Here is a 27,319-nt window from a genome sequence, read left to right on the forward strand (position 1 = left end):
AAAAAAAAAAAAAAAAAAAAAAAGTACTACTGGCCAAGTAGATATAAAACTATTACAGTATTTATCCCTTAAAAAATCCTGTCCACAAAAATACTAGAGAATACACTAGAATGAAAAAATTCCTAAAGAAACAAGCGACTTAAACTAACTCAAGAAGAAACAACAACAAAAAATAATGAGGTTAAATTAATAAAAGCCCACAAAGACCTTTCCAGACCCAAATGATTTCATTGGCAGTTTCTATCAAATCATTACAGAATTAGTAACTGCCATTCGCAAAATCTTCCAGATATTACAACTCAGAATATTTACAGGTTGATTGAGACAAGCCTTCCCCTGATACCATAGCCAGACAAAGACAACCCAAGAAAGAAAACTACAGGCCAGTATCTCTGAAGCATAGAGACACACAGCTTCTCAAAGAGAGCAAGCCCTCCCCCCCCCCCCCCCCCCGCCAGTCCAGCAATCCTGAGAAGGATTAGATGCACACGGGATTTATTCCTGAAATGCAAAATTGACTCCATCCAAAAACTAATGCCCGATTGTAACTTATGTCTTGATTTGTTTGTGCAGTTAGAACAAAATATTTGTACCTTTTTAACTTAAGAGACAATTCATTTTGTGTATTTTAGAGGCCGTGAATGTGAAGATGAAGGACCTGCAAGTTTTATATCTGGTGAGGGCTCTTCTCTCCCTCAAAGTGGCAGCGTTATGCTTCATTGTTCTTGGGGAAGAGTCTGGTCTCACACTGTAGCAGATGAGAGCTAAGATGGGGCTAGCTTGATTTTCCTAGCCCCTTTTGCAAGGTTAGTGATCCTAATTATGAGGGGAAAGCCCTCTTGTCTTGGACTTATTCTACATTGATACCTTGAAATAAATTTGATTCCTGGAAGAAAAACCTTAATACTTTCAGAGAAGATAAAAAAAATCCAAATGACAGTAACATCTTCACAGAATAAATGAAAAATAAAACCACATAATCACATTAGGTTTAGAAATGGAATTTAAAAAGCCCAGCATGCTCCCATGATTCAAAGCACTGAACAAAGTAGGAGCAGAATAGACTCTCCTCAACCCAGTAATAAATAACTGTGAAAATCACACAGCTCATGCCATACTCTATCTTGAAAGGCCGAGTACTGTCCCTAAAGCAGGAAAGCAGACCAGGATTCCTACTATTGTCTCTCAGCTCATCATTAAATTTGATGTTCTAGCTAAGGAAGAACAAGAAATTAAAGGCAGCCTGACTGGGAGAAAGAAGTAAAGCTATTTGCACTTACAGATGATAGAGCTTATATGTAGAAAATCCCAGAAGGTACACTAAAAAAAACTAAACTATTGTTACTTAATATATGACATAAATATCTAAAGAAATTAAATTCAAGTTACTGCCCATATTCAGTAGCCACACATAAACCACCGATATACAGAAGCAATTTTATTGCGATGCACTAACAATAAAGAATCCAAAACTAAAATTAAGAAAACATTTCCATTTGTAATAATATCAAAATAATGAAATGCAGATAGGCATAATGGCATATGCCTGTTGACTCAAAAGGGAAGCTGAGGCAGAGGGATTGACAGTTTGAGTATAGTCTGGACTACAAAGTGTGTTCAGTATCAGCTTGGGCTTTATAATAAAGTCCTTTCTAAGAGGAGGAGGAAAAGTGTTTATATATATATTTAGCATTTATAGAACACTGTTGAAAAAATGGAAATCTAGTTGAGGTATCCATGAACTGAAGGAGTTAATCGTGCTTAGAGCTCTGTTACTGAAACTGGCCTAAAGATTCAACAGAATACCTATGAAAATCCCAGCGGGATTTCACTGTATTTTGATTTTTATATCCTGTTCAGCAGGTGTCTAGAGCCCTGGCACACAGTCCTGGGAGGGGCAGAGTAAGACAGAGCAAGGCTGGCCACACCATGCATGCTCTGCTTCGTTTTTACAGAAATCCACAAGCTGACATTAGAAGCCAAAAGGAATTACAAAAACTCTGAAGAGTCACTGTTAGAAGATAAAAATTAATGAGTTCAGCTTTAACATTTACGACAAGGGACTATATGTGGCTCAGTGGTGTAGTGCTTGGCCTCCATGAACTAGGCCCTGGGTTCAATACTTAATATGGGGGGAAAAAAATCACAAAACTACAGCAGTCAAGGCAGCATAAGACTGTCATGGAGGGGTACCCAGGGTATCTGTGGAATAAAAAGAAATGAGACTTAAGAAACAAACCTTAACATTTAAGGTCTGTCCCAGTTTACTTTCTGTTGCTGTGATAAAATATTAACCAAAAAACAAGTTGAAGAGGAAAGGGTTTATTTCATCTTACAGCTTCCATTATGAAGGAAATTCAGGAAAGAAAGTCAAGGCAGGGATCTGGAAGCAGGAACGGAAGCAGAGGCTGTGGAAGAACACTGCTCACTGGCTTGTTCCAGATGGCTTGATCAGCCTGCTTGCTTAGTTGATGCAAGACTAATCTACCCAGGGTGGGGGTAGCGCACCACCCTCAGTGGGCTGGGTCTTCCCACATCAATCATTAATCATGGGAATGTCCCCAAGGCTTGCCTACAGGCCAATTGATGGAGGCATTTTCTTATCTTAGGGTTCCTCTTCCCAAATGAATTCAGTTTCCCAACACAGTTAGCACAGAGGAAAATATCTCACCTCATCCAGCACTGGTGGAAATACCAATGCCATGCTGCTGAAGTACTAGCAAGAAATATCATATGACCCACTGAGTCTACCTCCAGGAAATAAAAATGCTCACCCACACCAAAACTTACAGGAAAATCTGTTTGGCCCATAGAGGGGCACTATTAGAAGGTGTGGCCTTGTTGGAGGAAGTTTGTCACTGGAAATGGGCTTTGAGACCAGATCCTCCTCCTAGCTCCCTGGAAAGTAGTCCCCTCCTGGCTGCCCTCAGATGAAGATGTAGAACTCTCAGCTCTTTCTCCAGCACATGTCTGCCTGGATGCTGTCGTGCTTCCTGCTTTGATGATAATGGAACTGAGAAACTGTAAGCCATCCCCAGTTAAACGTTATCTTATACAAGAGTCGTGGTGTCTCTTCACAGCAATACAACCCTAACTAAGGCAGAGGTATGGTGTCTCTTCACAGCAATACAACCCTAACTAAGGCAGAGGTATGGTGTCTCTTCACAGCAATACAACCCTAACTAAGGCAGAGGTATGGTGTCTCTTCACAACCATAAACCCCAACTAAAACACTGACTTACTACAGACAAAATATAGGTAATTTCACATGCTGATGTGTAAAAAAAGTGAGGCATTTCAGTAAATATTACTCAGCTACAAAACATGGTTTAAAACATGCTTTAAAAAGACAAAGAATCGTGGGCGTTAAGCACATGCACAGTTCTGTGCAAGTGGTACTTAACAGGCCGATTGTGGGAAAACCTCGCTTTGCTCAGCATGAGAAGGCCAATTTACTGTTGTTCTTTTAGTAGCTGTTTGTCATCTCTCCAGAGATGACGACCTCTCTTGTAGGGTGTCTGTGTTGCAACCTATTACTTACAAGTCCTTGTCACAGCAGTCATTTCCATGATAACGGGGTAGCACAGTCACTGTCACAGTGCATGGCTGCACCTTGGAGCCTTGGCCATCTGTGATCTCAGTTGAAACAATGACTGTGAAGGAAGATGACAGAGGAGGGTCATCCTGGACACACAGCTGCAGAGAAGAGTCTACACATCAACAGCAGCAAAATAGTATAGGTGATGGTGACAGGGTACAGGGTGCTGGCAAAACTCAGGCAAGCTGTTCTCCCTCTCGCATCATACACAGTGAGGGTACCAGCAAACCAGTAAATAGATCACTGGGAATTATGCAAAACCATGAGTTATGGTGGGAATGGCTTTTTTCTTTTCTTTTTTTTTTCTTTTTTGCTTTTAATGATTTTTGATTGAAAATGAATTTTTCTCACAATATATTCTGATTATAGTTGACATTCCCCCAACTCCTCCCAGATCCTCGCCACCTATTTCACACCCTAGCTCTCTTTTGTTGGAAACAGGTACCTTTAAAAAGAAAAAGAAAGAAAGAAAAGAATAAGAAAAAATAAAAACAAAAAAATCTGAACAGGGAAAAACAAACTAATGAACAGATATAAAAAAGTCAAAGAAAAAGCACAAGAAATACATATAGATGCAGAGACAGAGAAATATACATGTGCACATAGAGATATCCTATAAAACCACGAAACCAGAAACCATAATATGTAATCAAAAGATCTATAAAGTTAAAAAAAACAGAAAGAAAGAAAGAAAGAAAGAAAGGAAGAAAGAAAGAAAGAAAGAAAGATAGATGAATGCCCAGACAAAGCTATACCCAATGATCAGTGTCTTGATCAGCCGTACAGAGACGCTTCCTACTACATTAGATGGAACAAATATACAACTGGACAATGTGCAGAGAGTGAGAGACCCTTGAACACTCAGTCCTACATGGGATGTCTCCATCAAATCCTTCCCCACAGGGCTCAGGGAGCCCAGCAGAAGAGGAGGCAGAAAGAGTAGAAGAGTCAGAGGGGCTAGAAGACACCAAGGAAACAAGGCGTTCTAGACACAAAGGGATTGTCGCACATATGAACCCACAGAGACCATGGCAGCATGCATAGGACCTGCGAGGCTCTAAGCCAGATGCATCTCAGCCCTGAGAGGGGAGGTGGACATAAGCCTCCATTTCTAGCTCAAAAGCTATCTCCAATTGAAAACTTGCAAAAGAGAAATTAAGGTGAAATGAGCTCAACAGAATCTCCTTGGATATACAAACCACACTAAAGGGCAGGCCCCATGCCCAGGAGTACATGACCAGCTGAATGGTACTTTGGAGGGTTTTTATGTCTTATGAAAAATTATTTGTAATTATGTGTTTGTCTGTATGTCTGTGTCAGGGTTATGTACATGTGAGTGTAGGTGCTCTTAGAGGCTAGAAGAAGGTACTAGATCCCATGGAGCTAGGGCCATAGGCAGTTGTAAGCCACCCGATCTAGGTGCTGAGAACCAAACTCAGGTCTTTTCTAACCTAAGTACATCTTAACCACTGAGCCATCTCTCCTGCCCCATGGTCATGGCTTGTTTACAAGGGATTCAAATACAAAACACAATACATAAAAAGACCTAAAGGTTCTTTTGCCCTTCTGGGGAGATCTTACAGCCTAACCTAACATCTGAGCACCAAAAGAAGGTCAGTGAATGCTCATCAGACCGTGAGTGTCAAAGAGGATAGACAGACCAGAATGTTCATTAGACAGGGAGATGGGAGGAGTCATAGAGAACAGACAGACCAGTGAATGCTCATTATCATAGAGGTCAGACAGGCAGGTGATGTCACCATGTGCTGCTGGAGGCAGGGGTAAATCATTATCCATTCATGGAAGGCAGGACCACCCCACCCCTCAGAGTGTCCCTGTCCACGGAAAACATAAGGAATGCTGAAATGGGGTACCAAGGACATGGGGTATGTAGTCCAGACTCTCATATTTTACTTAGATCCTAAATGATAGAGACAGATTTAACAGGAAAAGGTAAAGAAGAAATCTGAGGGGAGGTTTACATAAAAACATCTGTATATATCTAGCAAGAAATGGCTAGTTGATGGACCTGGGAATCCTCTCATGTAACAAAGGCCCAAAGGCAGTGGCTCTCAACCTGTGAGTCTTGACCTCTTTGGGGATAGCATATCAGAGATCCTGTATATCGGATACTTACTTTTCATCAAAATAGTTTTATGGTTGGGGGGTCACCACACCATGAGGGTTTGTATTAAAGAGTCACTGAATTAGGAAGGTTGAGAGCCACTGCTCAAAAGTATGATGAGGAGTGTTGCTGGTGACATTGCGTTTAGGTGATAGCCTCATGTACAGTTGTGTGTACCACACAGGAAGAGCAGCATACATGTGAACCTTGAGTATGTATATAGGAGACCCAACCTTAAATCCAGTACTAGAGTTTGGAGACTTAACTTGGATGTCAGTTCTTCTTAGGACACGGGCACTGGCCATGTAAATTCCAATTTCTGGGAAGCTCAAATGTTGGGCTCTGCCTTTCCCCCAAGATTCTGAGCCAGTTATGATTGTGTGGACCCCTGGAAGTTCCAGTTTTAAGAAGTACCCCCACCACAGAAAATATGCTCTGAATCAAGAGAGAGGATGGGAGAAAAGGGATAGGTTTTAGGTAAGACTTAATTTAATTTGATGTAGTAACTGCTATTTTCACTCATGCAAAGGATGGGACAAGGTGAGAAACATTAAACATCTGCTCTACTACATTTAGGCTTGCTTTGCTGATCATATTTATTCTGTTGTAATTGTGAACTCAGGCATTCACCGGGAATCTAATGAAATGACAGTTAGCAGTGTATATCACATGAAGGATTTGAGCAACATTTAATTGATAATGTCCCAGGCCTGTGACCTAAAGTTTGGTTCTATAGATTATGTCAAAATATTCCTCATTCAAACATGGTGCTGAGAAACTTTTATATTTATACATCTGTCTAGGCCTGTTAACTATGGCTGTCTGGTGCAAAGAGGTACTCATGCCCCTGCATGCGGCTCTCAGGAAAGGGACCATGTCAGTTGTTAATGTAACGTGCATCATAAGAGGGATGCTTACTGAGGTTGAGCATCCTTGTCTAAAACAAATTCTATTTTGACCCAGCTCTTAGGATGACCTTCTGGCTACCACCAAGAGGTGGGGGTACTTGGCATGTGTAGCCATTATGCAAAAAATTTCCAGAAGCAGGTGAATGCAATTTTAGTATTAAAAGAGTTATCTCCCTTATCCACTCAGCACTGCCCACTATGGTGGTTACTCTGTTTCCTTGGCTTTGGAAAACTCAAGCTCACATGCAAATACAAAGGCATCATCACGTTAATCCGAACATAACAAAGCTTAGCGAAACATTGTCAGAGAAGTTTGCTCAGTGTGACTTGAATCTAGAAGCAAGAGAAAATGCTTCTACTTGGAGGATATGGGAAAAGTGTCAGAGAGAAAATGCTTTCTTAACTTTAAAGGGGGAAATATCTATATTTTGACTGAAATTTAAGATATAAGCCAGGTGATAGCAGCACACACCTGTAATTCTAGCACTCAAGAGGCAGAGGCAGGCAGATCTTTTTGAGTTCAAAGCCAGCTTGGACTACAGAGTGAGTTCCAGGACAGCCAGGGCTATACAGAGAAACCCTGTCTTGAAAAAAACAAAACAACAACAAACAAACAAACAAACAAACAAAAGAAAATAAATTTAGGATATAAAAATCCCAATTTGCTGATGATGTTTTTAATATTCATTCTATATTAAAAGACAGGTAACAGGCCTATATTCACTGAGGTGAATAGATTATTTTAATTTCTAGGCCATTTAAATTATTTATAGTTTTTAGAAGCTGGAGAAAAGGTTGGAGAGAGATGTAGGCAGACCTAGTAACATGCTGGGCTCTGTGACTTACCTTTGTAATTGTCTGAAGAATCACCAGCTGGCAATAAAAAATAATGCTGGGTGTCTTGTCCACGGTACAGGGTGTGTGAGGAAGTGTTTCCTATCCGGTAACGAAATTCATAATGAAAGTCCTATGATCCAATCATGGGAGAAAGAAAGGAAGGAAGAAAGGAAGAAAGGAAGAAAGGAAGGAAGGAAGGAAGGAAGGAAGGAAGGAAGGAAGGAAGGAAGAAAGAAAGAAAGAAAAGGAAGGAAAATTGAATACAACACACAAACAAGTATTTACAATGGCCTAGGGGGAAGGTGGACTATACAATAGACTAGAATAGGAACTATGGCAAGGACACAAAGCCCTTGCCCCTGGCTTCTAAGATTAAGCTGACTTTAGGTGGGGCTGTTTTTGTTCCCAGTTGTTAACATTGAATTTTAACCTAGTTGGTGCCTGCCAGTTCTTCCTGTTTGCATTCCTCTGTTTTATGTAAGGATCCCTTACATAAAACATTGTACCCTGCCGGTGTGTCACCTAACTTCCCTATTTTCTTCTGTATAAAAAGCTTGCTGCTTGATTTGACAAGTTACATTCAGATCCACACTCCCTTGTGTCAAGTCTGTTTGTTACCCCAATTCCCGCCGACTCTATGCCCATCTGCTGGAACCCCTGATTCCCATGGATTGAGGAGTCCGATTGCCATGGATTGAGGAGTCCATGGCATTTAGACACCCTAATACAAGAGTTCTCAACCTGTGGGTTGTGATCCCTTTGAGGTTTAATGACACTTTCACAGGGGTTGCCTTACACCATTGGAAAACACAGATATTTAATTATGATTCATAATAGTAGCAAAATTACAGTTATGAAGTAGCAATGAAAATAATTTCATGGATGGGGTCACCACAACATGAGGAACTATATTAAAGGGTCTCAGCATTGGAAAGGTTGAGAACCACTTCCCTAACAGTTGCAAATCAGACTTTTATAGTACCCTCACAGCAGTGACAGCAGTCCTGTGTCTCAGCTCTCCACAGATAGGCATGATGCAGGCATGGAGATGCCCTGTGCTGGAAGCTGAGGTCCCAGGAACTGAGCCTTCACAGAAGGCCCAGGCCTTACTTCTCTGTGCATGAGGGCAGGTTTCTGAGACGGAACCTGAGCAGAACAGCTCCGGGGCAGGTAGCTTCTGTCCATAGCCAGAGGACAGTGACTGAAAATTCACAGCCTCCTACTGTGCTGCCACCTGATCTCAAAGGTGGCCTTAATCCCTTCACACCCAATTCTCCTTAAAGCCTCACAAGACCCTGTGCAAAAAGTCACAATGATTTCTTCATTGCCCAAATTAGGACAAAGGATCAAGTGTAGGTCAGAGCCACATCATGGAGATGGGGTTAGGACTCAGGATGAGCTTCCCACCCCCTACTTGTATGCTTATGGGCAGCAGATCCTCCTGACTTCCTGGCAAACCCCTGCAAGGATCCTCTTTTTCTGATGAGGAAGCTGCTCTCACTAGTAGGGGAAGGCCCCCATTCATGCAGGAGAAACTTTCCCATATTACAGGACAGGCTCATCCCTGCAGCCCACCAAGTAAGGAGCTCCCATGACTCCCAAGAATTGTGGCTGCCTGCCCTCCTCAGGACAGGGGTCTCAAGAGTCTCACATACCGGTTTCCCTGACATGCAGAAGACACTGAAGATGGTATATGCCTCCATACCATGGTGGGGTCGCACCTGACAAGACATGTCCTGCGGAGCTTGGTTGACCCTTAAGTAGAGCTGAGCCTTGCCCAGTAAGACATCCTTTGAAGCTAAGAGAAAGACAGGGTGGATATTTCAGCCAGGATAAAGAGTAATAGTGGAGAATACACACACACACACACACACACACACACACACACACACACACACACAAACACAATTTCCCATGTCCTCAGCTTGTATCTAGAATGTGCTATAAAGATCACCCTAAAAATTCTGAGCAGCTGTATAACAACAGGCATAGTTATTACTCCCCAGTAATTAAATACCATGTCTACTTTCTGCATTATCAATCAGTCTACACTGATTATTATTATTTGTATTTTTTTTAAAGTAGCATATTCTGAGGATAAATTCTGGGCTGGAGCTTTCTCTATCACATTGCATGACTCCTCATCTGGTCCTGTGGGGACTGTTTATGTAGCCTCCAGTAGGTTGAACATTGCCTGTGTTCCTTTCTTAACAGTTATGTGACTATGTCAACTACAGAAAATAGGCCCTTTAACCCAAGCCAAATCCAAGAGGATAGAGTGACTAGTTCTGCTGTGATGATCAGCCATATCCCTGGAGAAGAAGATGGGGTTTGGCTAACAACTGTGTGTATGAATTGCATACCAAGTTAAGAAAGAGACAGAGGGACAAGAGTATTTCCCCCAAATAACACAGAAAAAGATAGCCACAGGGTGCCATGTGTGATGGGGAGATTACAGGAAAGCAAAGCTGTTAGAAAGTTGCTGTGGGGCTGAGTGATAGACAGCTGAGCAAGACACCTAGAGCCTGAGCTCAAGTCTCTCAGATAGCAGAGGACACTGAACAGGACCCTGGGACTATGGGATGAATCCCAGGGATCTCTTCAATTAAGAAAGGCTATGTGTGTGTGGGGAGGGTCGGGGGTAGAGAGAGGAGCATCACATGAGCAACTGAAAAGCAAAAGGCATCCATTTTAACAGAAGCCAGCACTGTCTGTGTGGGAGAAGCAGGGACCCAGGCCTTAGTATCTGGACAGGGCCAGCAGAGGCTCCCAGCAGCAGTGAGAATCCAAAAGAGCCTCTCTATGAATTAGTAGAGAACAACCTGTCTTGTGCTTCTTCCTTGGATGATGTAGATACAAACAGAAGAGGCAGAACTGGAAGTGCACAGTTAGTTTTGCTTATCTATTTTTGCTTTGAGGTAGGGTCTGGCCTTGAACTTGCAATCTTCATCTCTCTGCTTCCCAACTACTGGTACTACAGCTGGGCCACTATACCTGGCTCATGGTGGGCTCTAAGCAGTGCAAAAATGTGGATAGTCAATCCAGGATATTGACTGAATCCTCCACACTTGTTAAGTAGGACTGTAAGTCTCCAGAAATAAGGGAATGTTTAGAAGTTACCCCCCCCCAAAGTGCACTCAGATTTAGTCATAAAAATGCAGAAAGAGTTGGGGGGCTCTCTGGGCAAGGTAACTCTGTGGGTAAGTTTTAGTCCACACTGATCACTCAGAAGAATGTCAATGATACCTCATTGTGATTAAATATATGCAAGGAAGCTGACTTACTCAGGTATCTAGCCAAAAATCAAATATACAAGAAGGACAGTAATTGATCATCATTTACCTGGTTCTAATGCATCTGACTTTACTAGAAATGAGAACATGACAGCAACTAATCTTAGTAACAAATAATGGGGTAATGGCAACAGGAGAGAAGAGAGAGGTGGGGCCCAGAACAAGAGGTTACAGGAGAGAGTCACTATTTCTTCTAAGGAAAAGTAAAATAATGACACAAGTCTTCATGGCTCCCCATACCAGATCCAACTTTTACCTTGACTTACCTACAGAAGCTTGTAAGACATAGGTCTTACCACTGCTCAGTGAGAATGGTTTTATTGTCACAGCTGGTCCCATGATACCTACAGAAGGGAAAAGTCCACATGAAATGGCAGTCAGCAGGCTCCCAGAAGTGAGCACCACTTTGCTCCAGGGGTGTAGGATTAAGTAATACCCTGGTTTGTCAGAAGCCATCTAGAAAAGGCTAAAGACATACAAATGAATGATGGTCCACCATTTTTTTTTTTTTGGCCAGGCCTGTGATGTGCGAGCTCTATGAGTCAAAATTCCAAGAGACTTCACCCCAGGATTGCTTCTTCTTGCTGCTGGTATGCCTTTTCTGGCCATTATTATAGAGCCTGATGATTCCTGGGCATTAGCCCACAGTATTGGGAAGATTTTCTGCAGATCAACATGAAGATGTACTCTCAGGTAGTAATGGTAGACACATAGATGATTTCATAATTCCTAATAGTGATTTTATAGAATTCCTAAATTTATATGAGTAATTTCAAGTCCTCTATAGTATAAAAGCTTCAAATAAGAGTTCTGTAAATCTATGCATTAAGGGACAACTGCACTAGAAAAAGAAAGCAGGATTGGAACAAATTTATGATCTAGGAAAACACTCCTTCTAGGTTAGGTATAAGACAACTTCCTGGTAAATAAAGGTTAAAAACTGAGAATGGACAAGTTATTGTGGGTACAAGGACAAAAAGGAAATATTGACTATTTTATCTATACAAAACTTCAAAACTAATAAGTTACAAGGCAGATGATTTGTCTCCTGACAAAACTGTGCTAACTTGTGACATAAGAATTATTGCTTTAAACTTATAATAATCTTATGGGGCAATAGATCATGGGTGTTTAGTGAGATACTAGTCTTAATGGAAAGACATGTAAACAATTCTGTTATTGCTTAAGTCTAATCGATTTATGACAAGAATTGTTGTCTTAAACTTACTGTAAACTTACTGGAATGTAACAGTATTTAGAAAAATGATATAATCAATCATCCTCTGTAACAGTTTTGCCTGATAGCTGTATGAGGTAAGGGTTTAGAGACAGTAGATATACTGAGAACAGAAGATAAAGGTTGTAGAGCTTCTTTTTCTGCTTCATCCAGAGTGAGTGTTTTTTCTGTGTGCAAGAATTGTTTCTCTTTTCCTTTTTTCATTCTTTATCTTCTTTTCTTTTCTCTCTGGTTCATGAAGAGTTAATGAATTCCAAGCCTCTTGGCTGGCAAGTGAGGGGACCCTGAGCCAGAGAGCAAAGAGCCCTAAGAACTAAAACTTCTTTACCTCATCCCCTGCTGCTAAGAGCAGGAGTTAAGTGCCAGAAACCAGTGGCTTTTAGCCACAGAATAGCAAGAGAAAGTTAAGTTCCCAGAAGTTATTAGCTTCTGGCCTCCAGAACAGTATGAGAGTTATAAGACCCGAGATCATCAGTCTTTGACCTGTGAAGGCCAGGGCAGGTTCCTAGAACCAGTTACATGTCCTGCTTATACTTGGGAACGACACTAGCCTGTTGGTTACTGGCCTTCTGAGGAACCTAAATTCCCATACCCAGCCCACCCGCACCGGACAGAAGCAGTATCATGGTGGATCTGTCACCCTCAGCTCAGAAATGTGTAGGTTTCCCTAGTAACTACAGAACTCTGGTAAGATCTCATTTTGTGCCTTTACAGTAAGCCCAGTGTTTGAGTTTTTATTTTTATAAATTTCACTTATCTGTTAAAGTATGACCGACAAGTTGAGTATTTTTAGAAATATTTGTTATGAAAATTTCTTAACTCTTGCCTTGCAAGAGTAAGCTGACTCATCCTGTTTAGTCTTCCTTAAAATTTGGAGAGACCCAAGACCCAAGACAGATGATTAGAAAGAACAAGGAGAAAATTACTTAAAAATAGTATGAAATCCATAGCTTCCCTAAGAGGCCTATGGAGGGTGACCTATTCACATGTACTCAGAAAGATAGTGAACCATCAGAGCAGACCAACCAACATGCCCATGCTCAGGGAGAAAAGTTAGACATTCATTCATCTTCCCCACAGGCCAGCTCTGCTTGATTCATTTGTGTAAATGGCTCATCTATTCTATGCCAGGTCATAGAGAGAGACAGGTGCCATGTGTTGGAGTGCCAGCCAGATTGGAAGTTCCCTGCTGATCTGCACCTGGGGACTCTTAAGGAACATCTGAACATCCTTAGAGACAGAGCCATAGGCTGTTGTCCACAGAGGGAGAAACGTGACTAGGAAAGGCTGGATGGTTCTACTCATCCATTAAGTCAGAAGACTTGGGAAAACTTGAGGGCCGATTCCCATATTCTTCTGAAATGGCTATAAATTCCAGGGTGCAAAGAGCATGTTCATACCTGATGTGGTGTAGCCATGGAAGACAGCTTGGCTGACCAGGGCCTTGGGCCAGTCGATCATGAGAGTTGGCTTTGCTCTACCTGTGTGGAGGAAAGGGCCCAGCAGGTTGTCCCCATAACTGGTACTCTCCTCAGCACTCAGGCTTGGTCCTGCTTCCTGGAAGTTTGTACTGGTCCCTAAGATAATAAATCATACCACAGGAGAGAAAAGGAACAGTCACAGTCTTGTGAAACATGAATGCTTCAAAGTTGATGTTAATATCAATTTCCATGGCTGCTGAATATTGTACTTCTAAAACAATACCTTTTGTAAGTATGAATTTTCAATCAATACACTTGTCTTATTATCGGCCACTCTATAATGTCTTTCTTTACCCTCCCTTTCTTTATTCCCTCCCTCCTTCTCTCCCTCCTTCCCTCTCTTTGTCCCTTCTTCCATTTTTTTCCTTCCACCTTGTGGTCTAGAATTTTATAATGCAAGCTCAGCTAATGATAAATGACTGAGGAAAAAGACATCAGATCACAGAGAAAGCAAATGTGGAGAAGAGAAGGAAGGAGGCTTCTGTTAGGGCAGTGAGCAGGGATTCAGAGCAAAGGATGAGTTCAGTGAAAATCTAGAAGACGTTTCTGTTTGAGTAGAAACCAAGTGCAGTAGGAATGGCCCATTCTCTGTGAGTGGCTGAAGAAAGGAATGGGAAACAGAATATGGGCAGTAAAGTCAAGACACGCTTGCAGCCACAGACAGGAACTTCTGTCTTATAAGTGGCAGGAAGGCACTGGCAGTCAGAGAAAACTAACCATCTGGTATGTGTTTGAGAAAGGCCTCAGGATGCTGTGTAGAGTGTGACTCCAGGCAACAGATACAGCACAGCGGCAGAGGCAGAAAGCTACTGCACTATCTGGGGAGAAATGACGTGGGATGGTGGTATAGCTGACTGAAGATTTCAGAGAAGGCCACAGGCACAAGATACGGTAGCAACAGACCTTGAGGAGTTAGGGTGGCTCCTGTCTGAAAGAGTCATACTCTGAAGAGGATACCATGATGCCTGCTTTGTCTGTTTGCTATTACGGATTCAGCACCTACTGTGTGACTAAGCACGAGTCCTGAAACAGACCTGTGTATGTACTACAAAATTTTGTTGTGCTCAGTATGATTTTTATGGCTTGCATATGAAGTTATCCCATGGGTCCATGTTAAATGCATGGTCCTCAGCAAGTGGTGCTATTTTGGAAGGTTCTGGAAACTTTAGAAGACAGAACCCAGCTGGGAAAAGCTCACTGCGGGTTGGTGCTTGGTGGCATATTGTCTCCAGTCTTTCCCTGTTTGGCCCTCTGCTTCCTGTCCACCATGAAGGGAAAATTCCTTTTAGACATATTCACTCTGACATGACTTTCTGCCCAGGAGCCTGGGACCAAGTGACTGTACCAAACTCTGAAGTGTAAAAAAACAAACAAACAAACAAAACAAAATAGTAACAAGATAGCCAATCAATGCAATGTGCCTCAGTGTCCTACAAATAAATGAAAAAGGAGGGGAAAAAAAGCCACCTTTCTGGCTAGAAAGAGGTTACCTGTCTTGACCTACCCAATCACTAGTGATATGGAGGCCTAGATGGGAACAGGCCTACCTGATCCACAACCAGGTCCTCTCTGTACTGCTGTACACTCTGGGAAACAGTTTTTTTCCTCGACTCAGGGCTAGGTGACAGGTGACCAGTTACCAATCCCTTACCAGGCGTCACCACACTGCCTACAGCCCACTGGAACTATGCAGACTGCTGGGTCCTAAAGCACCTGTTGCCTGTCTCATTGCTCTTTCATGAACCCTAAGAATGCTGGGGCTCATGCTTTCCTAAGGCTTCCTCACAAGACCTCATAGGCCACACCTATGTTCCTAGGACCTGTAGACAATAACACACTTTGTTTTCCAGGACTCTCTTCTGCTCCTTCCTATGACCACCTGTGAAGACTAGCTCACACAAAGAAGTATGATACAGAGAGTAAAACATGAGGAGCTGATGAAATCATAACTCAAGAGGCAGCTGGAGAGAAGAAACCACTGCAGAAAACTTACACATTAACTTACCCATTTAAAAGATAGATCAAACAGACCGACTGCACATTCACTCAGCAAATTAATCACCTGCCTATTCATTTGGTAGAAATAGCTCTCCAATCATTCATTTGTTCTCTAGACAGACAGCATAAGATATCATTTTGGGTCAGGATCAGAAAAAAAGAGATTTGTGCCGGAGGGACAGAGGGTAGAGAATAAGAGACAAAGACAGGAGATAGAGGATGAGGGAGAAGGGGAAGGGAACAAGGCAGAGGGGAGAAAGGGGCAAGGGAGAGGGAAATGGGTGCTTGTCCTAGGGACAAAGGACTGTCTCTGCATAGAGAGGAGACAGATGTGGTCCATAGGAAAATGGTGCTTTATAAAAGTACAGGGAAACCCCGTGTTAGGTTGAGGTGTTTAATTTAACTGGGCATGTTAATTAGGCGAGCCAAAGGGGGCGTGTGATTGCTGGACTTCAATACTTTGATAGCTGACCTTAGTTAGTAGTCAGCCTCAGGAGGGGGAAGTGGCCAAATAAGGGAATGGACCTTGGTGGCTAGCTTGGTGGAATGTAATCTAACAGTTTTTAGCAAGGCAGAGGGAATGGAAAAGAAGGGCAAGGCCTGCTGGAGCCAGGTTGGCCACTTTCAAGCTGGCCAGAGTCCTTCAGATAGAGCCACTGTTCTTTCTCCTTGTCTGTCAACTCTGCAGAAACATAGATCAATACTGATCATCCATTTACATGACAAGTTGATCACCCTATGTTTGCACCAATTGCAACCAATCAAGATGGTTCTAGGGACAGCAGAATAAAATAGCCACGAAGTTTCTGTGAAGATGTCAGGTGTATATAAGACAAACACAGGAACACATCACTGGTTCAGAAGTCAGTTGTTTAGAATAGATAGGGGTGAAAATAGTTAGCCTATGGGGGTTATCATGGGGCTGAGGGAGGCTACAAAGTAAGGAAAGAGAGGGACCCTGCAAGAGGAACGATCAGCAAGGAGGCAAGTTGGGAAGAACACAAAGGGAGGCCTGTTACTGTGCAAGGCATCTTGGATTTGCATTGTCTACTGTTAGCCCACTAAGGGTTTGGGATCATCAAGCTCAAAATATCCAGCAGTAAGGGGTTGAGGAGTGAGGTCTGTGCCAGGTTCTGCTGTGCAGAGGGGCTCACATTCTCTCTTGAGAATTCCCTGGGGGATTAATAGGTGGCTTTGATGTAAGGAGCAAACATGGTGAATCCAGGAGGGCTGGGATACAGTGAGCCCGGATGCAGGGCTCTTCTCATGGGAGCAGTGCTCAAAGTAGTTACCTGGTGGGCGTCTTCCTAGGGATAGCACTGCTTCTTGGATGTCGGTATAATAGGCTTCAAAATCTATACAAAAAGGAAAATGAAGACACCGTTAGTGTTAAATGCTGTAGACTGAGACGCCCCCTCCCCACCACATTCCCAAGGAAGCTTTGTAAGGTTGTAGGATTAGAACTTCATGATTATGGAGAGTTAGAATTTTGCAGATCAGAACCAAACTATTTTTAGTCCCCTCAAATTGCCGTTCATTCTAATGGAGGAGCTAGAGAAAGCGCCCAAGGAGCTAAAGGGATCTGGAACCCTATAGGTGGAACAACAATATGAACTAACCAGTACCCAGGAGCTCTTGTCTCTAGCTGCATATGTATCAGAAGATGGCCTAGTCGGCCATCAGTGGAGAGAGAGGCCCCTTGGTCTTGCAAACTTTATATGCCCCAGTACAGGGGAACGCCAGGGCCAAGAAGTGGGAGTGGGTGGGTAGGGGAGTAGGGGGTGGGTATGGGGGACTTGAAATGTAAATGAAGAAAATACCTAGTAAAATAAATAAATAAATAAATAAATTGCCATTCATTGTCTACCCTTAAGTCCGAGTGAACGTCTTTTTGAGGATTAGTAAAACCTTTAAAATGTATTCTTAGCAGAGAACTATTTGCTATAATCCACAGCTAAAAGTGTTGTTGATCCAAAACCTATATACCTTTTCCCCACTTGACTGTAAGCTCCCAATTGGTGGTCGCTGCCAATGTATTTGATCCAATTTTCTTTGTTGTATGACTAATAAAGTATCGTGTAACCCCTTCCTCTGTGGAACACTTTATTAAGGGTAATCTGTCCCTGGAACACTGTCACTCATATCAGGGTTAAGAATGAACTACCTCTAAGCTGGGACATGGTGGCACATACCAATAATGCCAGCACTTACACAATGAAAACAGGAAGATCAAGAATTCAAGACCAGGGTTAGCTACACAGAGAATTTGAGGCCTGTTTCAAGATAACAAGAACAAAATACTATTTTAGTACTCTGAGGTTGAAGCTGGGATCTGCATTGACCTCACACACAGTACTCTTAGACTCAGGGCAAAGGTGGGAGTAACATTAAACCTGACCCATTAGATTTCCTCCTTCCCTGGTGAGCCTGGCGCTAGATACAAGGATCAATGTGTAGAGATGGTGGCACTTACCATCAAAGTCAGTGGAAGAGCTGGGGGAGGGCCAGCTTCCCGCAGGGCTGTTCGTCATCAGGGCTTCCTCAGCCAGGGAACTCAGTGAGCTATACTCCTCCACAGGCTCCCCTGAGCCTGCCACAGCCCCTGAAGCGGGAACGTGGTGGCCACCAGCTGTGGACTCAGCAGAAATGCTTCCCAGGTTGGAAAGAGCTGTCCAGCCCAGGGGCATGGGTGAAGGCTCCGGTGAGTGTGGTGTCAGTGGTGCTCTCAGATTTGATGGCAGATCGGACTTAGATGACTTCAGACTGGTCCCAAGTGCCAAGGCACCTAGCAGCCCCACAGTACTACAGAAGGGGACTTAAACATGGGTGTGACAGGGTTAAAATTCTGAACTAAAAGTCCAAAGTGTGTGTGTGTGTGTGTAGGCCATGGGATAGTGCAAGATGGTTCCTATATATATGTACTGTGGTTCATCTAACACACACACAAATATATGATAAAAACTTATACAGATTACATAAGCATGTCTACTTGGGAGGTAAACATATTTTCTGTGAGCTTGGCGTAACCATCACCATCATGGGGCTGAGGAGCTTGCTGCAGTAGCCTACATAGTCATGGAAATACAAGAAACAAAATGATGCAGAAACAGTGGGGGACTTGGCATCAATGGTCCCTAGCAGAAGCAGGCAGAAGGCCTCAGGATTTGCACTGCAGACATTTCTCCTTGTCCCCACCTGCAGGTGGTCTGGGGGAACCACACCAGAGTATATAGGGTGGGTTCCAGAAAGGCAGTTTTCATGACTCATTACCCATGCTGCAGTGGGCCTTTGGGTGGCATATCTGTGTTTAGGTCACCCCACACTCCTGTCCCTAACTCCTCAACAATGCCCCTGACTGGAGTAGACTTATCATCAATGTATCTCTGTGCCCTATCTGGGGTGAACAAATGCGTTTTCACACCTTCCCAGGAAAAGTAACACCATGCTACTTGACACAAACCGGACATGAGCTGGAAGCCTGTGCTTCCTCTGGCACGTGGTTCTGGCCTGGTGGTGTGGAGGACAATGCATGACCCAAGCAAGAGTAAGTGGGGAAGGCCCTCACAACTCTTCCCCTGGAGCTTGCTCTCCGTATTCTGGAAAGAATTTCTCCTAATCATCATTTCTCCCTGACAACAAGGATCCAGTAAATAACTCTAAAGGCATCTCTAGGAATTGTGATAAAGGAATAAAGGAGTAATGACAAATAAAAAAATGCATAGACATAGAAGTGACGTGTTAAAAGCAGTTTTTGCTTTTGACCAGGGCAGACCTCTGTCCTCTGTAGTATCCTTTACAGTGAATTAGTGAATTTGTTTCCCTGAGTTCTATAAGGTACTGTGGAGGGGATGGTGGCAACCCTATTCAGAGTTCTCTCAGATGTTTGTCCCAGGCAGCCCTAGCCTTGAAGTTTAAGCACTGTCAGGGTCACTACCATAGGTCTCACTGACACTTTGGGCTTTGATTCAGGAAGTCTAGTTAGTCTTGAATTCAGAATTCAGAACCCTGTGATGGGCACAGTCCCACTGAATGTCCCTGTCAGGGGGCAGATGTACTCCAAGATCTGCTTTTAAAGGTTTCAAACTGAGCAGTTGGGACTGAGCAGAGCTGGTTGCCCAGCACAGAAGCCCAGCTCTTCTGGGTCATTACTTGTGGGACTCAGCTTCACTTCTCAGCATCCCACTACTCAGTGCAGTAGTATAAGAAAGGATGAACACAACAACAACAACAACAACAACAACAACAATAATAATAATGAGTTCATAATACTCCTCAGCCCAGGCAAACATGAAGCCTGAGACTCAAGACCCTATAGTCATTCTGATTGACCTGGTAGATTTCCCAACACAGGGGAGATAACACATACCCCAGTGAAGACCCTCCCTCCCTTCCATCTTTCTGATCTTCCTTCCTTCTTTCTGTCTTTGTCTTCCATCCTTCCTTCCACATCCTGCACTTTTCCTACTGACTGATGCAATTCTAGCAGTCAGTTTGATATGTAAGCCCTGCCCTAGGCTGTAAACACCAGAGACCCCTCTGGTGTCATTTCAAGAACTCCTATGCTGAGCAATTGCAGTTCCTGTTTCCCAGCTGTGGTCATCTTCATTTGGACTTGAGTAAACTCTTTTCCCATGCTCGGTGAGCCTCAGCTTCCCACGTAGACTAACAAATTGGATCGTTATTATTCACCCAAGCAAGTGGCATCTTTGAGAGGAGCTTTCCATCCTTATCTGGAAGTACTATGGACTGAAAGATAGAGCCAGGTCCCACTGGGCATCTGTCACAGAGAGGCAGGTCAGAAGGGAGTGTGCAGACAAGATTAGCTCAGACTCAGCTGATCCAGTCTCACCACACAGCTGGCTTCTTTGGTTCCCCAAAGTATAGTAATTCCACCCCACTAGCAGCAAGCTATTCTGTACCACCATCAGCTGGTGTCCTCTAATTTAGTCCTCATGCTGTCCATCTAGGCACTGCATCAGATAACAGTGTCCCACGTCTAAATGCCCACGTGGCTTTATGATTCTTTGGCTCTAATCAGAGGTTCCAATCATCCCCTCTCAGAGGAGCTCACATAATTCAGGGACACAAATTCACTGGTCAAATATAAATGACAGAGTATAGAGGTCAAGAGGTGCACAGGGTGAGGTGTGTGAGCAGAGGCCTGAGCTGCCAACCCTTTCTAGAACTTCAGCCTCTGTCAGTGATCCTTGTTATCCTGGGGCTCTACTGGAAGCTTTGTGACATAGACATCCCAGTGTTTGGGATAGCCACGCCACATCTTGAAGATAGTGAGCGGCTGCTAGCCATCTGTCAGCTCATTAGCATATAAAACCATGATCACATAGGTTTTAGGAGCTGTGTGCCAGGGAAGTAGATCATAGACACAATACATATGCCAAAGTTCCAAGAACCACGGCTGTCTGGACAGTGAGATTCACCACAGTCCCTTTGCAATAGCTTCCTGTGATCCTAAACAAATAATTCTAAACAGGTTGGCCTTCTTGTAGAAGAAGAATCCACTTTTGGTCTATCACCTAGTGTCTGGAGGGTTGAAGTGCGAAGAAATCCTAGCCATGAGCAGGTCAGGTATGATGGTTCAGTAAGCACAGAACAACCATGAGCTTTTCTTATTCATCAGGAAAACATAGTAGCCATCTTACCTTCCACTGCACTCTTCTCTGTTGCATTGACTAGGAAGAGGTCCCAGGAATACGTGAGGTCTGGGATATCTCCACAGTCTTCACACACAGCTAGGAGAGACACTTCTTCATTCCAGTTCACAGAGATGTCTCTAAAGTTGACCCATGAGATGTGGACGAATCTGGAACAGGCAATCACTTTGATATTGTAGGAAAGCAGGACAAGCATTCCCAGGTTGTATTCATTTGGGCTGGTTGTGTTTGAACCTCACCCAGGGTTGGCATCATCAGAGCCTGAGTTGGGGAGTGAGGACCATGTGAGCAGCTTCCAGACTTCACACAGCATGATCGGACCTAACACACCACATTCACTGCTCACCAAGGTCAGCGAAGCTGGGAGACTTCCTCAGTGTCAGCAGTCCTGGGCTTTAGTCTCTCTGTCACTCAGACTTGGCTCTGGCCATGCTGTCCAGCCTGTCAGTCAATGCCTGAGCTGTCTCCTCACCTCTGTCCCACATGCTTGTCTCCATAGCAATACACCAGTGTCACCTGGGCCTTCCCAAGCCTTCTGCCTTTGCCACAGCCATCTAGCTCAGCCTTGCCTTTCACCTGGGCAGGGGTATTGGGTCATGAGCTGTTCCATGGCCTACAGTGCAGTCAGGGACCCTACCTTGCACAGCCCTGCATTTTATACACACATTTCTGAGTCACCATAGCTACTTCCTAGAAATTTCTCCAGGCTCTTTCCTGGCTCAGGGATGCTTCCGAGAGAGCATTTCATGAACTCTGGGTTCTTTAGGACATCATCAGGTAGTGTGAGAGACTAGATTGAGTTTTGTGACATGAATTCCTTTGCTAGAGGATATGAGGACCTTAAAAGGCTAAGTACAGAGGACACTTCCTAAAGTTGTGTGCAGGATTCCCCGTGTCTTCCACTATCAGCCATATGCCAAGCCATGGCTTCACCATGTAACACCACATGCAGGAGGCAAGAAGGGCCATGGCAGCGCAGGTCTGCAGCTTTCTGAAAAGGAACCACACAGCCTATCACCCACGTGTGTGTGAATTTGTCTGTGGATGTGGGTACTGTAGCTGATGTCTAAAATTTCAGTTACTTGCAGTCAACCAAGGTCTGAAATATTAAATGGAAAACCCCAGAAATAAACTGATCTAAATGTCCAGTTATGTCATTCTTAGGAGTATGTAAAATATTGTGCCAAATACAAACTTGCTTCCCCTAGAATTCGCCCCCTGCTCAGTCATTTATAACCTAGCCCTTTGAAGGGGGAATCCAGAACCTTCTGTGTCCTTGCCCATCCTGACAGCTGAGCTCAAGTCCTACATTTGGTCCATGGAGCTATAATATGAGTACTCTGGTAGCCTTGGTGATGACAAGCTGATGGGTTTGATTCATAGTACTTCTTTGCCTCTGTAATCCTCTATGGTCCCACACTTGCGTATCCTCCAGTCTTGTAATTCCTAGAAGTCTCCCAAGTCTGGAAATTAGATGGCTTTGCTGCCTTCTGATGTCAGCCCCAATCATTGGTCTTCCATCTTGGGGATGGGTGCATGACAGGAGGGACCCACTGGCATCATGGCAACATTCTTCAGAGTTGCTGCAGTGTGTTAACCCGGGAGACACAGAACTATCCAAATCACCATCCCCTCCCTGGCAAGCACTTCTCCCTTACTGGTGTGGTTCCCACATGGCCTAACTTCATACTGCTCCATGAACACAGATTCCTTTCAAGCTGCCACCATTAGCCAGGGTGCTCATCTGCTCTGATTAGGGCAAGGGTACCTGAAGGCCAGGTCAGGACGGGTAGACAGGAACATCAAGGCCTGTGATGAGTTCTGTCCCCTGCTAGAGACTGTCAGTGTCACAAGGAACTGGTCACAGCACTCACTGAGCCATTTTGCTGGGAAGGAAATGGCAGGAGCTTGCATGTCCACTTGGTATGAAGTAGAGTTATCAAAGCAGGGCCACCTTGGTGAGCTGGCCGCTGTGCAAGTCCAGTGATACCTATTGGGGAAGCCATTGGAGGGGCGTGGTTACCATCACTGAGTGTTAAAGGCACATGTGATTTGGAAGAGACCATACCTCTCACCCTTTGATATCAGTGGTGCAGGAGCTGGGCCTGTCTTCCCACTCACTGGCACAGAGACCACTGTACTCCACACAGGATCTTGCTTCCTTCTGACTTGTGTCATGTACCCTGGCCTTGGAGTTTTTTTTGTCACTCCTTCCTCTCCCTATGTATGGCACCCCTCTCCTGCTCATAAGTAACACAGCCTCACAATTTGTAGAAGGCTCCTTCGCAATCACTCTGCCAATGCTGCATCTTGTCTCTGAGACAACTTCACATGGTGAGACAGGAATGTCACACTATCCCAATTTTAGGAAGAAAGCACATTGGCAGAGGCCTTGTCGGAGGTAGGGGGGAGTTTGCCCTGTTTCACTCAGAGCTGGTAAAAAATGGGGCCAGCAGGAGACTTGAGATGATTCTCCTTCCATCTCGCCATCTTTCTGTAAGATAATAATTGCATGAGCCACAAGATAAGGTAGTTGCACCACCAGGGAGGACTGGGAAGACAGCATCATCGCAGCCTTGAGCAGACATGCTTAAACAGGCAGGAAACAGTGTGGAAATGCACTAGCAAGCTGGGTCAGCCTCCCTCATCAGGGCAACTTGCTTCCATAAGTGTCACTTAAATTTGAATCTTAAAAGCCCAATTCCCTGTCTAGCCTGCGGCACTGCATTCTGGTAACTTCTGTTCATGAAGCTGCATGAGGCAGCACTGCAGCCACCTGGTAACCTCTACTGGGGAGCAGCATCCATAGGGCACAAGAGAACTCGGTATACAGTATGGCTCACAAGCTGTGCAGAGAAGCAGTCCCGTGGCTCACCCGGAAGATTCCTTAGCGTCCAGACACAGAGCTCTCATTTTTAGGTGCTGTGATGGGTCCTGGTAGTTGACAGTGTGAAGATGACACAGATACAGACTTAGTCTGTCAGGCTGTGTGTGTGTGTGTGTGTGTGTGTGTAGGACTGAGAGCTGAGAGCTGTCTACATCATACACATAGGTAGAACCAGGGAAAGGGTACCTCTCCCCTCCACTGCACTAATGAAGCATCAAATCTCACATCTGGGTGTGGTAGACATGAAGGGTCACAATGACAAAGGAGCTGGTTTATGAATAGGGGCCATGTGGCAGGCACAGGGGTATATTCGGTGAGAGCCCTGCTGCTCTGAACTTAGACTCAATGCTGAGGACAGTGCACAGCAGCCATTATGAGTGAGGAATGGGAGTAGAGAACAACACACAGCTAAGGACAGTGGCTTTCCCTCTGAGCTGAATGGTGTGCAGATGGTCAGAGCAGGGAAGTAAGGGCTCTGGCTTTGTCTTGAAAGACTCCATCCTGTCTTGGAGGACTGGCTGTGGTTGAGGGTGGACGTAAGCTGAGGCCCTGGTGGCTCTATCCATGCAATGCAGGGGAAGTATGATGGAGTTGTGTCTAGGGGAGACATAATGAGGTTTCCTGACAGGCATGAAGTGTGAGAGAAAGATGTCAAAACACTGAGGAAAGTTTTGGCCTGAGTGACTGGAAGAATTGTTTCCTCAGGGTCCTAGCACCAAGAGGGGGAAGAGGACATGAGCCACCAGCCCTAATCAGGAGCTATCTCCAATTGAGAAATGCTCAACTGAAAAATACCCCAAAAAGGAAAATTGCATTTTGTCCAACAGACTCTCACTGTGTATACACACCATACCTAATGGCAGCTGTAGGTGGGCAACACAAAATAAGTTGCATGGCATTACAAGGGAGGGTTTCTTGTCTTATATTGCTTTGTTTGGACATTTAAAAAAAAAAAACCTAACTGGGTTTTTGCGTATATATTATGATTACTGACTTTGTGTTTTTACAGATTTTCTTTGTGTGTGTGTCTTGGCGTGTATGAGTGTTTCTTATGCTTTTCTCTCTTTATCGTTATTCTAGTTTAATTGCCTGCTTGTTTTCTAGAGAGAGTGAGACTCAGAAGGCATGGAGTTGGGTGAGTGGGGCAGTGGAGGGGATTTGGGATAGTATGAGGGAGGGGGGACCGTGATCAGAATATATTGTATAAAAATTGATTTTTAATAACAAAAATACTTGTTTCATGGAGGGAGGTGGAGAAGGCCATTGGGAAGAGGTGGAATTTGTGGCTTGGTGATTTGAGGCACAGGAAAGTGGCACAAAGGCGCTAGTGACAGACAGCACAGACAGAGCAGATTGGTGTACAACAGGGGTCTGGGGTTACAGGGAGGGCTGCATGAGGCTGCATGAGCCTGCATGAGTGGAGGTTGCATGAGGCTGCATGCTGGGAGGTAGAGGATCCCCGTGGAAGGCTGGAAAAGGCCTGTCAGGCTGGGCTGTCTGGGCCAGAGTCTGTGACCGCAGAGCTGAGCCTTACTAACCGGCAGTTCTCTGCCTCCCCCACACACTGGCATCTGACTAAGGAGTCCTAATGAAAGGGTAGCATTTACATGGCACATTCCAAAATCACAGTTTTAAGCAGCACCTTAAAAAAAAACGACTCACACTTTCCTTTCCTATATTGGCTTACACTTGGATAATGAATAAAGCAGTTCAACTATAGAAAGCGGGTACACAGAATGGCTCAACCTGTTTTGGCAGAATTCCCGGACTAACTCTCCTAGTATTCCTGAGCCAGGGCTTGAAAAAGTAGGAGCCAGAGAGTCTCACCGTTCTGCATTCTCACCTGAGAGCAGCCCCTGGGTTGTCAGGGTCATAGGACTGGGCCCCTCTGAGGATGATGAAGGTTGAGGTGGCCGTGGAGATGAAGATGTGTGTGCCTTCAGAGATGACGCTGACAGGTGCCCTAGCTCGAACTTCTACACCAACACAGTAGTTGCTATACACCATGCTTCCCTTGATCTGAACCTGAGAGAGTAGAGACAAGGGGGGATCACATGAGACCAAGCACATACTTCCTGGATCTACACATGTGGCACAGGCCCTCAGCTCTGCAATGCTCACTTACAGCAGTCATCTGAGGATGTGACTGGAGGGAAGAGCATGGATCTATTAATATGTAAGCCTACCTAAATGTACAGTTATCTAGGTGTGTGTTGGTCAGGATTTTGTCAAGTTGATACAAATTGGAGAAGAGAAAAATCTCACCTGAGAAAATGCCCTTATCAGACTTTCCTGTAGGCATACCTGTGGAGCATTTTCTTGGTTGGTGATTGATGTCGAAGGGCCTAGCCCACTGTGGGCAGTACCATCCCTAGGCCTGGGTTATACAAGAAAACAAACTGGGTGAAGCGGGAAGAGCAAGCTAGTAAACAGCATTTTCCATGGTCTCTGCTTCAGTTGCTGCCCCAGGTTTATGTGTTGGGTTCCTGTCTTAGTGTCCTTCAGTGGACTGTGACTCAAATATGTAAGCCAAGTAAACCCTTTCCTCCCCACATTGATTTTGATCACGGTGTTTATCACAGCAATAGAAAGCAAATTAAGACAAGGTATACCCATGCTCTCTGTATACACATGGCTGACAGTTTCCAAACCTCCACTGAAAACTCTTTCTCCATGGTCTTGACATTTGTTGGCTCTTTTTACCCTGCTACATCTAATAGGAAAGAAAGGGGTTGACAATGGGGCCAAGAGGTCCCCCTACTGCACAGTTAAGGAGTCGGTGGGTGTGGGGAGCAGAGGAGGGGATAAAACACATAATGGTCTTTGAGAAATGTGGGTGGGGCATAGACTGGGTTCCTAGATAGGCATAAAGGAGAAGGCAAGGTGAACTTTACACTCTGTTTCCAAGGTAAGGATGCAGTGTCACCAGTCACTTCACACTCCTGTCACATGCCTCCCCACTGAGATGAACTGTAAGAGCCCAGCCAGCCCTCAAGTTGCTTTGGTCATATACTCTTTCACAATGAGAAATGTAATTAATGTGTAGTCAGAACTTCTCTAGGTGGGCCCCCTACCCAGTGCCTGCTGCACCCTGAAGCTGCAAGCAAGCTCTGAGCAGGTGCCATACCTGTGGAGGACGGCAGCTCAGTGTGGAGCTGCCAAGGAAGGGGCAGGAATCTGAGGTCTAATTCCCAAATGTAACATGCCAATGAGAGGGGTCAGAAAAAACCACTTCATCAGAGGTCCCCAAAGCCTAGACACAGGCAGGGTCCATGCTAGAAGA

At 44.4% G+C, this 27,319-nt stretch overlaps 1 protein-coding gene across 1 annotated transcript in view; it reads right to left on the minus strand.

Moving 5' to 3' along the window:
* Positions 1-27,319, minus strand: part of Pkd1l1 (polycystin 1 like 1, transient receptor potential channel interacting) — a 154,494-nt gene that overhangs the window by 94,677 nt on the left and 32,498 nt on the right. Inside the window, 11 exon segments of the mRNA XM_021178465.1 lie at positions 3,542-3,653; positions 7,478-7,598; positions 9,124-9,266; positions 11,028-11,105; positions 13,399-13,575; positions 16,770-16,832; positions 17,951-18,279; positions 18,748-18,871; positions 21,138-21,298; positions 22,918-23,139; positions 25,880-26,061. Of these exon segments, the coding sequence (XP_021034124.1) occupies positions 3,542-3,653; positions 7,478-7,598; positions 9,124-9,266; positions 11,028-11,105; positions 13,399-13,575; positions 16,770-16,832; positions 17,951-18,279; positions 18,748-18,871; positions 21,138-21,298; positions 22,918-23,139; positions 25,880-26,061 (1,712 nt within the window).

The sequence above is a fragment of the Mus caroli genome, chromosome 11 (genome assembly GCF_900094665.2).
Source record: "Mus caroli chromosome 11, CAROLI_EIJ_v1.1, whole genome shotgun sequence".
NCBI lineage: Eukaryota > Metazoa > Chordata > Mammalia > Rodentia > Muridae > Mus > Mus caroli.